Source organism: Manacus candei, unplaced genomic scaffold, assembly GCF_025592945.1.
Source record: "Manacus candei isolate 608988 ecotype Guabito, Panama unplaced genomic scaffold, ASM2559294v1 h1tg000011l, whole genome shotgun sequence".
Classification (NCBI taxonomy): Eukaryota; Metazoa; Chordata; class Aves; order Passeriformes; family Pipridae; genus Manacus; species Manacus candei.
In genome coordinates, this window is record NW_026138059.1 from 10,246,271 (window position 1) to 10,260,206 (window position 13,936).

At 41.6% G+C, this 13,936-nt stretch overlaps 1 protein-coding gene across 4 annotated transcripts in view; it reads right to left on the reverse strand.

Moving 5' to 3' along the window:
• The window catches only part of ERICH1 (glutamate rich 1), a 67,028-nt gene extending 53,276 nt beyond the window's left edge, over positions 1-13,752 (reverse strand). Inside the window, exon 1 of one of the 4 annotated variants that reach the window (XM_051778127.1) lies at positions 13,628-13,752. In XM_051778127.1, coding sequence (XP_051634087.1) covers positions 13,628-13,649 — 22 coding nt within the window. In that variant the 5' untranslated portion in view covers positions 13,650-13,752. Of the gene's footprint in view, positions 1-940; positions 2,787-6,001; positions 6,342-12,723; positions 12,745-13,627 lie in introns of those variants that run through there. The other 3 variants (XM_051778129.1, XM_051778128.1, XM_051778131.1) reach the window with 3 other exon arrangements.
• Positions 13,753-13,936: the final 184 nt, after the last annotated feature.

Here is a 13,936-nt window from a genome sequence, read left to right on the forward strand (position 1 = left end):
TAAGACTTAAAACCCCCCAACAATTAATTGATATATTTTCCCTCATACTCCATGCAGTGGTCTTCACTAGTCCCTACCTCTCACAGGCACAACTGAAAATAATATATATAAATTCTAAACTCAACTCAGAAAAGCCAATTTAAAGCCCCAGAGTTCACTAGCAAGGTTACATTTGAAGTCTTCTATTTGACTACATTTTGGCAATAAATTAATACAGTAGATTTACAGACTAAACACAAATTAATTTTTAATTTTTAAAACAAGTACCTTCCTATACAAGTGTTATAAGGCTGCTCAAAATGCAGGTCTCTTCTGGCACAGAGGCACTGCAATTGAATTACTTATTAAAATCAGTAAGCTACAACTATTTAATTATATAGAAAAATTAGAAGTAGACAGCAGCAGAAACACATGGTAACCCAATTATTTCTACAGAATTAGCAGTATTCTTATATGCCTCTTCTTCTTATGGGCCTCTTTCTGACAACACTGACAATCTGCTACTAGTTACTCAAATACAAGCATCATTTGACTACAGAAATAGATGCAAATAATCCACCCATCAACAAAAACATCTTCTTACGGGTATGTGTATATTTCAATCACTTTAGAAGACATGTTATACTAAAATATAAAGTAATACTAAGAAAGTTTTTATCTATTGCAAAAAAATCCCTAGTTTCATGAATTCTACATGATCAAGAAGATATCGTGGGATGGGGGGTGAGAAAAGAGAGATTTGGAGAAAAACATCTTATCTAAACTCCAACTTTAAATTTAATACACATTTTTTGGACACTATACAAGCAACTTGGTGCAGATTCATAATAAATACTTCTGCCAAGAGAAAACGACTTATATTGTTGTAAGAACAGTTCCTACTGCAGCTTAGCTGAAACACATTATCATCACATAGCTCATGAATAAATTACTTCACAACTTAAAAAAAAATCATCTTCATCCTTGAACATCAAGTCTTTGATAGACAAACTGTAGCTCCACATATGCCTTGGCAACTATGCTTCATCTGTCATGTAAATGCCTAACTATGGGTTAGAATGCTTTGTTATGGGTTAAGACTACTGTTCCTAGAAAGACAGACACAAACAAGTGACTGTTTTCTTTTCATAAGGTTCCCTTGCCAGGTTACTCTACAGCTAGAAAGACAAAAATCCACAATTGCCCTCAGCTAGAGAAATCAGACAGAAATAAGCAGTGCAATAAGACAAAGTAAATTGCTCTTTGCAGATCTCTGACTCTAAAGCAAGTTATCCAAGTGGTTTATCCTGGATCCTTTCCCCAAGTGCTGTTACTACACTACAGCATTTTACCAAACTCCAGTAGAGCTGTTACTAAATGCCGTGGTTTAACGCTGACAGGCAGCAAGTCCCCCTACAGCTGTTCACTCACTGCCCCCACATGGGATGGGTGAAAGAATCAGAAAGATAGATTGGAGACCACTCATGGGTTGAGGTAAAGACAGTTTAACAGGTAAAGCAAAAGTCATACACACAAGCAAACCAAGGAATTCATTCACCAACTCCCATTTGCAGGCAGGTGTTCAGTCATCCCCAGGAAAGCAGGGCTCCACCATGAGCTAAGTTGACTTGGGAAGACAAACACCATCACTCTGAACATCCCTCCCTTCCTCCTTCTTCCCCCAGCTTTATATGCTGAGCATGATGTCATATGGTGAGGGATACCCCTAGGGTCAGTTGGGGTCAGCTGTCCCAGCTGTGTCCCCTCCCAACTCCTTGCACACTCCCAGCCTCCTCGCTGGGGTGGGGCGAGCAGCAGAAAAGGCCTTGACTCTGTGTAAGCACTGCTCAGCAATAATGAAAACATCCCCGTGTTATCAACACTATTTTCACCACAAATACAGAAAACACAGCACCACAGGAGCTGTTATGAAGAAAATTAACTCTAGCACAGCCATAACTAGTACACAAATTAACATTGGAGCATTTGTACCAAGGAAGCTGTTCTTTCAAAACAAATTATTATTGACATACTAATGAATCTATGGAAACATATTTTCTACAAGTCTGCTGAGAAGAGCCAGCCTCCTCATAGCTACAGTTGATTTTATGCTCCCCATCTTGAAATCTGATTTCTCTAGTCATCTGTTCAGTTATCCCCACTGTCTGCCCCCCTCTCCAAATTACATCACTCTTTTTCCTTTCCTTTTTTAAAATAGGGGGACTTTACTCATACACACATTAGCATTGCTTCAGAAAGCAAGATGAGACCTGTCATGATACACTCGTTCCTTCTCATTCCCATGGGGAACTCTCCCCATCTCGAATACCTCTGCCTGAGAAAGGAAGCTGAAACAATGCCTGCCTTTGGAGGGTATGAATATCAAGGAGAGTATTCTTTCATAAAAATGTTTTTCTCAGAAAGAAAAATCTAGGTCAGTAACAGTGATGGATTTACTTCACCAGAGCAGTATCCATATGGCTGGAGTTTTCAGCAGACACTGGGAGAAGCAGCTCGGTGCAGAGAGAGTTCTTTACTGCCTGCAAAGTTTACACACCTGTGTCAGCGCAGCTCAGCACTGACACAAGTCATCTCCTAAGATAACCAGTAATTCCCAACAACCACAACAGAATGGAAGTGAGCAGTGGTGACTCCTAGGCATGACAAGGTCCTCTTTTGGAACCTGATGTATTTCAAGCCTTCTGAAGACAGTGGGAAGCAAAGTATCCCAGCAGTACCCCTTCCTCAGGAGAACACAGAATCACCAGAAAGCGCTGAAAAAACTGACTGATTTAGTTTGAACTATTTGGAATCCTAAGGATATTCAAGCCAGAATGAAAAATAAAAATATGCCTGCAGCCCAAAACTTTTTGAATAAACTGGTCCTGCGTATTAGTGAACAAGGAAATTAGGCTCTGAGGAATACCTATCCTTCCAGAGTCAGCAGCTTTACATGCTCCAAAGCAGCACTGTGCTTTGCAGTTAAGAGTCTCAGAGCTAACAAAATATTTTTCAGATGACAGAGGAAGCTCTCCCCTCAGGGTTTTATTGCTGCAATTACTTAAAAAAGGTATCATGTGATACACATGAGCACTGCCTTAACAACAGGAGGTTGGTCTTGCTTGATGTTATAGAGCAGTTCTTCCCTATTCAAAAACTCTTCTTAACCTGATGTCTTTGGCACTATACAGTATCAGAGATCAGTCCACTTGGTAAGAATTACTTAGACTCTTAAAAATAACTACCTCTTACCAGAAAATTAGCAATAAAGAAAATTCAAGCGAAAATATCTGCTACCAGATATCTGCTACCTATTAGAGTTTCAAAATGGAGTAAGACTTGCTCTCATCATATGCATAGCATAGCCAAGTTAATAACCATATGGTTATTTGTTGCTGTTGTTTTCCAGTCAGCATAACTGATGGAGGACTTGTAGAGGTTTATGTGGTCTTTCAATTCTGATTAAGCTTTAAATTTAATTTTAAAAGCAAAAAAAAAATCAATTTCCAGCTGAAAACACGCAACCCTATCAAAATACAGAGCCTGTAACTGAAAGCACTGAATATTCCTACTGTGCAATGAGCTGAAGCAAAATCAGAACACGTATCTTTACAGAAATTACTCAGTGACAAAAAAAAGCCAGTATTTTCAGACATGAGAACAAGCTGCAATAGGTACCAAGCTAGTTCTATGGCTAATTCTTGACAACACATGTCTGGCAATAGTGAAGTACAAATACATCAGAGAACTGAAAAAGCATCAGGACTCTGCAGCTTGACATCACATAAATACAGCAAAGTGTAAGTCCAAGAAATACAGTGCAGAACACGTACTGGCTACTGATACAAACTGTGAACATCCATGATCTTTCTATTACAATTTTGCAAGAAGAGTAAAGAGACTCCTTCAAATAAATGCATTTTTGGCATCTCTGTATTAAACTGATGCCTTGATTTAATTCATATTATGTACATAAGCAGACTATCCACGAACACACACTGGACAGCAGCGCAGATTTATGAATGTTCTCCTGAGGCTGACAACATGACTTAGCATGACTTACAACTCAGTTAAGACTAGAGACTGTACAAAAAAGCATGCTGAATAACTAAACAAATTAAGTTCTGAACAAGGTCAGAAGAGCTCCTGTCCAGCTGAGTGTAGGAGGCAACAGTTTCCTCAAAACCATTTCTATGGAGACTGCTCGCCACATACTTTTGGCTACTTGCCATACATACTGTAAGCACCCCTACCATGTTTCTCAGTTGGTTGCCTCCTGCCTACTCAAGTTGAAGTTGGGCAGCAAGAACAAAATAAATGGCATCAAGAGCACTGAACACATTAGAACTCCATGAAGCTTGAAAGTTGTCCTACTTGGTGTCTCTCTCTCTCTCTCTCTGTCTCCTACAAACAGCTTTCCAAAAATGGAAGAATCAGGAATTTCTTCTGAAATCATCCCATGTAAGATGTGCTAATATGCTATTTTTGCTAAAGCAGAAGAAAAGATAGTACAGCAGAACGGAAGAGGACAGAAAGAGGAGACAGAATGATAATCCACACGCAGAACATATGGACAAGGCTTCATTAAAATGTTCAGTTCATCTCTTGCAGAATTACTGTCCAATATTCAAATGGATTTAAATCCTTGAAGTCTCTTTTTATTATGCAAGAACCATATCTCCTTTGAAGGTCACGACAGGACAGTTACTTTACAGAATGGTCATAAAAATCACAAAACCGTTAAGGTTGGAAGGGATCTCCGGTCATCATCTAGTCTGATCCTAATGCTCAGAGTAGGATCAACTAGAGCAGACTGCTTAGGGCCTTGTCTAGTTGGGTATAACAATCATAGAATCATAAAATCATCTGGGTTGGAAGGGACCTCTGAGATCATCAACCCTTGATCCACTATCACCGTGGTTACTAGACCATGGCACTAAGTGCCACATCCAGTCTCATCTTAAAAACCTCCAGGGACGGAGAACCCACCGCCTCTCTGGGCAGCCCATTCCAATGCCTGACCACCCTCTCTGTAAAGAATTTCTTCCTCATATCTAACCTAAAACTCCCCTGGCACAGCTTAAGACCACGCTCTCTTGTCTTACTGATAGCTGCCTGGGAGAAGAGACCAACCCCCACCTACAACCTCCTTTCAGGGAGTTGTAGAGAGTGAGGAGGTCTCCCCTGAGCCTCCTCTTCTCCAGGCTGAACAACCCCAGCTCCCTCAGCCTCTCCTCACAGGACTTGTGCTCGAGTCCCTTCACCAGTCTTGTTGCTCTTCTCTGGACCTGCTCCAGCACCTCAATATCCTTCCTGAACTGAGGGGCCCAGAACTGGACACAGTACTCCAGGTGTGGCCTCACCAGCGCTGAGTAAAGGGGAAGAATCACTTCCTTGGACCTGCTGCCACACTGTTCCTGATCCAGGCCAGGATGTCACTGGCCCTCTTGGCCACCTGGGCACATGGCTGGCTCATGTTCAGACTCCTGTCAATCCAAACTCCCAGGTTCCTCTCTGCCTGGCTGCTCTCCAGCCACTCTGCCCCCAGCCTGTAGCGCTGCAGGGGGTTGTTGTGACCAAAGTGCAGGACCTGGCACTTGGCCTTGTTGAACCTCATCCCGTTGGAATCAGTCCAAGTCTCCAGCCTGTCCAGGTCCCTCTGCAGAGCCCTCCTGCCTTCCAGCTGATTGACACGCCCCCCTAAATTAGTGTCATCTGCAAATTTGCTGATGTTGGACTCAATGCCCTCATCCAAATCATTGCCTGGATCAGGGCTGGACAGTCAACTCCTTGACCAGAGATGCTCAAGGGGACCGCTTGAAAAAGAGTGACTCTTGAGAAAGATATGCCTGCATTTATCAGGACCGAGAGCAACAGAGTGTAAAAGCATTTTAAGAGACTGCTACATACAGAAAATATTATCCAGACTGCCATTCTTACCAACTAGCAGATGAAAGACTGATGATAACTTCAGGCTAGGAGCTACTATCCATTCCAATAAGCCATTCCCCACAAAGCTTACTTGTCCTTTAACTGTTCAGGATGGAGTTTCATAGTTCAGGTCTTCTGGATTCTTTCTGAAGGAGTTGCTCAGCTGGCCAAACTGATGAACAAAAGTCTTCATTCTGTATTTGTCTGGGCTAACACAGTGATTCTTGGGTCATGGCTCTGTAAGCCTCAAAAAGACAAAGGCATCTAATTTGTACTTCAGATACTGGGGCAAAATTTGGTTTGTAGTTATGATGCCTAATGGAATGCAAGGTATCATACTCTGCCTACAGATCAGACACTGCTCCAGACCTCGTGTACATAAAACACCAGTTCTGCCCATGAACCTCTGGGTGTCCAAGATGTACTCAGAACAGTGCAGTGAGTACAAGCTCCTGTTACAGTAAATGGAAATCAATACACAGGATCTCCAAGAGTAATTAAATTTATTAACCTTGACCAGAATTTCACAATACAAGAAAAGCCACACACACATTGCTCTCGGACAAAACCAAAACCTCCAACCACAAAGTCCCACAGCCAAGTAAAACCAAAAAGGAATCAGCTGAAAGCTCAAAAACCCCAAACCATTGCTAGAAACGGTAGAGACCAGAGGCTTGAATTAAGTCAAGAGAACCTGTATGTGTGTGCAAGCACACAACACATTCTAGCCCCAAGGGAAATGAGTGGCTATTTAAACATTAACTTCAAACCCCTTTGAGTAGAGATCACTTAGCTGCAGAGAATATTTGGGATTCCCAGATTTGGGATACCAGTTCAGCAACTACCAACAGATTAAAGCCAAAGAAGAAAGAGAGTAATTAACTACAACAAAACATTCCATGGCATCTTAACAGGGTATTGTTTTCCCACTCCCCCTCATTTTTATATGACTTTCCCATTTCCAAAACCATTCAAGCTACACAGGGATATGTAGAAAAGAATGATGCAGTGACATGCAATGACATCGTGCACAGCCCAACAGTTCAGATCATTGTAAGGGTGCATCTAGCACCTAAGAAGGGATGCTCTTTTTCAGGTTGGGAGGAAGAAACAGAAAATGTAACATTCCTGCAACGAGGAAGGTCAGTTTTGCCAAGAGTGACGTAATTCCATTTCATCACGGATAGTGAGCGCAAACCAAAGCAAAGCACTGTAGCACTGTTATGAGAATAACAAAATTGATTTTTTCAAATGAGGGGGAAAAAATAGTGAAATATACAGAATTCTAGCTGTGGTGAAAGTACAGTTTATGTGTACAGAGGAATGAAAAGTCTCCAATTTGACAGTATTTTGCTTTGGGTTCCCAGTCTGCAAGCAGTCCTTATCCTGCAGGCGAAGCTGTGATAACAGGCTCTTATAACAGTAGCTAAAGGACATAAAAACAATAAAAGCAAGGACTGCAAGATATGCAGCAGAAAAGTCAGGCTGAAGCTAACTGTCTCTTGAAAAAGGCTCTTGAAGACAAACACAGAAGCTAACATCTTACAAGATCTTGTGTTTGGTCAAAGAGGATGCCATTCTGCAGATCATTTACAACACCTTTAGTCTTCATACTTCAGACTTAACTGACTCTATCTATGAATTTATAGTCCTTATTTCCAAATAGCACTGTTATTCTATGGCATCCTTTCTTGAGGAAGACACCAAGTAATTTTTCAGCTTCAAATTTCAGAGTAGAATTCACTTGCAACTTAAGGCCAGAAAAAGCTCTATGCTCTCTTGTCTGAATGACTGGAAGGAGCAGTTTTACACACCTACCTACTCAGACTCAACAAGTTCTGTCTCAATACTGTTAATATACTTCAAAAGACTCTAGAGGTCCTTCAATAAATGGAGGAACTCAGTAGTTCATAGCAGGGTTTTTTTTCCAGTGCTTAATCACCTTTGGCATAGAACACTCACAGCATGTTTGCTACTCACATTTGAAAATCCTGAGTTTTTTCAGCCTTGCACCTTTTTCTCAGTATATTACAGAATCCTATATTACATTGTCTCATCTATATTACGTTTCCTGCGAAGATCTCCCTGCAGGTTAGAAACCTTGATTCTGAAGTCTCTTGATCTGGAAGGCAGCCTCTCAGCCTCATACACCTTACTTTCAACTATCTGCCTTCAAGAGATCACTTTTTTTGAACAAAGATTGTTCATCCCATTTCTCCCACAGGCTATTATCACCTGGGTCAGCTGATGTTGAGGAGTGACAGAAGGATTTAGTTGCATCTAAGGTCATATGAATTCAGTGCCTGAACTACTAGGTGTCAGCTGTCTACATCTTGTATGGTTGTTAACCAAAACATCATGGGGACCTGCACAAGAAGCTTAGATACTACCATTTTAAATCTAGTGTGTAATACTAACTTCACAATATCAAGGTTTGTCTCAAGACACTGAGATTATTCTCACTGAAACAGCATCTAGTAGTGTTCAACAACCCATCAGACATTAAAATCAGATGCTAATTGCCAAATTTTTACTCCTGTCTTATTATTTATTACAGGTTCAAGAACCACAGAGGAAAAAAACTCCACTTTTGTGCTCTAAGGTAGTAGTTGACAAAATGTGGTTCTATTTATCTTTTTATTTAGCACTAATTTTTATAAAACATGGTTTGAATGACCACTTGGTTATTCAAAAGTCAGCAATATATAATTCTCCTATCTTTGAGGCAACTTTTGAACAGCTAAATTTAAGTATATAGCACACATCAGCAGGATTCAAAGGTAGGAAAATAAAAGAATATAGTGATTACATACCCCACATTTACATATTCACCTAAATTAAGCAGTTATCACAATGGGAGAGTGATTTACCACTCCAAGATTGACCAGTGTGCATCCAGACCAACCCATTTCATAGCAATTGCAGATACAAACCAGTAAGTTATTCACTACATAAAGCAGACATTTATTTTCTCTTCTTAGCTTAGAAGAAACTGATTCAGGTTCACCAAGCACGATCTCTGTATCAAACTGCAGTTTCAAATCAGTAAGACTGGTGCTACATCTGTCAGCAAATTCTACATGACTGCGTAGTTCAATAAGAACCTGACTAATAGATTGTGCCATCCTGTCTCAACAAAGGTTTTTGAGATCTCTCAGTAGGCCACCTTAATTGCAGCCACAAGCAATCTAGACATCTAATAAACTTGACATGACACAGATGATAAGAAGCTACATAAGCACAATGAGAACATCAGGGTTTTGTTCTGGCTGTTCATAACCCCATCTGCCTTGTAGTGAAACCGTGTAAAATGCGTACTGCTACTGCAGTCCTGGGAGTCCTGCAAAACCACAGCATCTTCACTGTTATTTCAATTTGTGGAGCCTATCATCTTCCACACAACCTAAAAATATATTTCTCATACTGCACCATTATCTTGTTTTTACCTGTCACAATCAAAGAGACCTCACTCAAAAGAGCCAAAGATATCTCACACACCTTTACTAAATCTCAACTTTGGTGATTTTTATTGTTAGTAGTAGTAATAACTCTGGCTACTCAGAGCTGGGCCATCTGTAAACCATAGTTGCACGAGACTGTCAGCAGTGTGCCCTGGCAGCCAGGAGGGCCCACCATCTCCTGGGCCAAACACAAAAAAACCAAGTCATTCAGAGTTCAGATCACTGAAGAGAAAAAAACCGCGAATTTTAAAGAGACAGTTTCATATGAGGAAAGGAAGAAAGATAAAATGAAGTTCAGTATACCAGGATTTAAAAAACAAACCATGAAACTGGCAGGTGCTGTATCACTGAGCATAGACAAAAGTCCAACAAGATTCTGCATTATTAAGTGTTATTTAAAAGGAATCTTCATATGCTTATATTATACAAAATATAAATACAACTGAATTTCTACAAAGCCTTCTTCAAGGAGTAAATATATATCACCCTTTGCTGTGATTTCAGTGTTTGATTTCAACATAATATCCAGCAACTTCTGCAAGTGTCGCCACATATACATATAACAGAAATCAGTATTATACCAAACATCCCATCAAGACAAAGTTCTGGAAGTTTCAGTGCAACTGAATTTTTATTTTCTTTCATCTGTGGAGTTTTAATTTAAGACATTAGGCAACCCACAGAAATCCAAACTTCTTGAGAACAGTTTTCAACCTTTTGAACTAAACACAACTGAAAACATAAGAAACCACATATTGCCATAAGAATCTGTGCTGGTTTTGGCTAGGATAGAGTTAATTTTCTTCACAATATCTGGTATGGCACTGTGTTTTGGATTTGTGCTGAAAAAAAGGTTGATAATACAGGGATGTTTTCATTATTGCCGAGCAGTGCCAAAGGCCCTTTCTGCTCCTCACCCCACCCACCAGAGGCTGGGAGTGCACAAGAAATTGGGAGGGGACACGTCTGGGACAGCGACCCCGACTGACCACAGGAATATTCCATACCATACGTTGTCATACTCGGCATATAAAGCTGGGGGGAAGAGGGAGGAGATATTCAGTGTGATGATGCTTGTCTTTCCAAGTCACTGTTGCATGGGATGGAGCCCTGCTTTCCTGGGATAACTGAACACCTGCCTGCCCATGGGAAGTAGTGAATTATTTCCTTCTTCTGCTTTGCTTGTGCAGATTTTGTTTTACCTATTAAACTGTCTTTATCTTAACCAAGTGATATAAAAGTGAATTTTCTCACTCAACATACACCTGTTCTTAAATATACCCTAGCATGTTTAAACAGTCCCATCTATCACTTGTAGACTACTCTATCTCACTGCAAAGTAGGTAAGAATTGTTACAAAGTAAAATTTCTAAAAAGAAACCGACCTTAAACTAACACTCTCCATCCCCTAAAAAACCCAAACAACCATGCACACAAAATACAGAACCCTCAGGACCACATTATGTGTAGCTCTGCACATGTGCTCTGTGAGCATGAGCTCCTCTCACAGACTTCCAAAACAGAAAGCCAGTGGATGCATAATCTCTGCTTCTTTCATTATCATGTTGGCCTTTCTCATCCTGGCACAACATTGAAGTCAGCAACAAAAAGGGCTAAACATTTTCTTTTCCTCCCTCCATAACAGGTTTTAATGGCACAGTCAAGTACTTTTACTCCAGTGCAACTCCTACATTTAATCACAAAAAACAGATAGTTGTGATTTATTCAACTAAAATACAAATAAAATTTATATCTTGGTAAGCTGTAATAAATCTTTGGTCACTGAAACCAACACCCCCAATGGTTTAGAGTAGCCTCTCCCAGAAGAAAAAAAATAGTGTCATCCATTAAACTCCATTTCTAATTAATATTTCCCTTACTGATAAGCATATGCGAATAAAGACATTGACCTTAAAAAAAAGGTGCTGATCTTTTTTTCCAGTAAAACCTCAAACTATTTTCTAAAAAATTATGTTGAGTTTAAAAAACAAAAATAAAAAAGTATTTCAAACCCTTCCATATCTCTATTGAGAGATACGTTGCTTTGAAACAATTACAAAAATGAAAATAATGTTGTGTTTTTCTGCAAGAATTAAGCTGTTTAATATCTGATTTGGCCAACAAACCCCCCAAACTAAGGAACTGCAATCTCATTTTAACCCCCATAACAATCCTGCCCCAAGCCATCTGATTCATCACAAAGATGTGGAATAGCAGTCCTCGAAGTAATGTTCTATTTAAAACCATTTGTTACTGACAACTATTAATCACCCAGATTTGCTTTCCAGTTTAATCTCTCAAATAGGAAGTGTCCTGTAGTACCCCTAGATCATCACACTAACTTTTGTATCACTTCTTACTTGCAGTTATAGTCGACAATGTACACCTCACCTACATCAATATATTAACTCTGCTCTTCAGTCTATACACAACCCTCCATGACAGTGCTACTTTGGGGTGGCACAAACTTTCAAGAATCACAACTACTGCTTTAAAGATGCAACTAATGATGTTTAACAGCTACAAATTATGCACTCAGCTGTTCTGGACAGAACAGTCATCTTGTTGGTAATACATATGATGATAACAGTTGTACCTTTAGCCCTGTTATGAATTATTGGTACATAACCAACTAAAAAACAAAAAGCACCCCAAAACTCAAAAAAATGCACTTTCTCAGTTAGACCTGCCCCACTCTTTCTGGTAGAATGAAGTGCCTGCACTATGGCTTTCTGCTATTTTCTTCTCACTGACAATCAGACCCACCACCTACAAGCTGCTGACCATCCCATTTATTCTGTATTATGACCCAGTACAAAATAAAAAGCTTCATCGTTCACTTGTAATGCAGACAGAAGTCTGTCTTCAGCATCTTCAACCTACTTTTACAGACAGGAGCAAAACCAACCTTAAAGAGAAGCATCTAAACCTTCTTTTTCGTTTTTTTAAAAAAATGTATACAGTTTCACACAATAGAAATCCAATAGTTTTCATATATGCGATCAGCTGCAGAGGCTGATCAGATCATGCTGTAAACTCTCCCAACTGCGTTATTTCCTCCTGGGTGAGCATGTGGCACCCTTGTATTTCTCACTGTATTTTCTTCCCAATCTTAAGTCATCGCTCCTTAGAGTTGCTGAACAAAACATGCGTGATTTCTAACTTTACACAGTAAAGACAGTCACTCAGCACGATCATTTTATCTTTCTCTGCCACGCTACCAAAACAAGTGGTTCTTTATTTTACCTTTGCTTTTACACAATTTGAGTGCTTTAGAATTTGGATCCCTCGTTTTCAGCTCTAAAGCCATGCATTCATTTACAAGTGCATGAACTCTTCCCAATCCTCTAACTTTCTTCCAGAAGACATCAATTTGTAATTCACATCCCCAAAGTCTCGAAGCAAAACAGTTACTCCTCCATTTATCACAAGAAAGCTGCATCTAAAACACAGAGAACACTACTTTGTATTTATATTTCCTTCAAAGTATCACTAGTTACAGTCAGCAAATTGCTCAATCACTAACTCTAGCTGATCTGTCTCACTCTCAAGTTGTTATCCTCGCATGAAGGATTCCAGTTTCAGGATGCTGGAACTGTCTGAAAACGCAAAAGCCAGCCACAGGATGAGCATCCAGCTCTACTCAATCCCCCTTAAGAAAGAGATATCACTTACAGAACATCTCTATTTTTATTACTGCATTCTTCCTGAGCAAAGCCATGTCTTCTAAAACATAAAGATAAACCGAATGGACTGAAGTTTTGCTTGGATAAGCAGAAGGTTTTTATTCTATTCTTTGCAAGTACAGTACCATAGTTATTTCAGAACTGAGCTGATTCACTTTAAATAAGCCAAGTTAAATGGTCACTAACAGCAAGTAAGCACACACGCATGTGCATATTGAGAAAAAAGGTATTATCTTAAAATACTTTGTGATTAAAAAGCAATTTTTATTTGCTACTTCTTCCCCGCGCCCCAGGCAGGACCAGGCGGCAGCAGGACCCTCCGTGGCACGGCGGGTGCGGGGCAGGAGCTCGGGAGTGCTCAGCCCCGGAGGCTCCGCGCACCCACCGCCCCGGCCTTCCCCCCGCCGGGCTCTCCCGGCTTCCCACCGCCCGCTCCCGCTCCGGAACGCGCCCGGGCCGAGGGCAGCCGCGCCCAGGGCTGCCGCCACCACCGCCCCCCGGCTCCCTCCGTGCCCAGCCCCGGGTGCAGTGGGACAGCCCCGACCCCTCGCCCCCTCAGCGCGGCCTCACCTTCCCTCCTGCTCTCTGCCATGGCCCCGCGGCCCCGCCGCGCCGCCCGCCCCGCCCCCCGCAGCCCCCGCCAGCCTTCCTTCCCGTTGGCCGCCGAGCCTGTCCGTCAGGGCACCGGTGCGGCGCCATTGGCGGAGGCTGCGTCAGGGGCGTGCCAGCGCTGCGGGCGGCCCCGCCCCCTCTCGCCCGGCGCAATGCGCGCGGGCTCCGGCAGGGGGCGCGCGGCTGCGCAGAGTCGGCGGGGGCGCTCCTGCCGCGCGCGCGGGAGCGAGGGCGGGGGTGCGCGCGGGGCGCGCGGGTTGGGGGGGC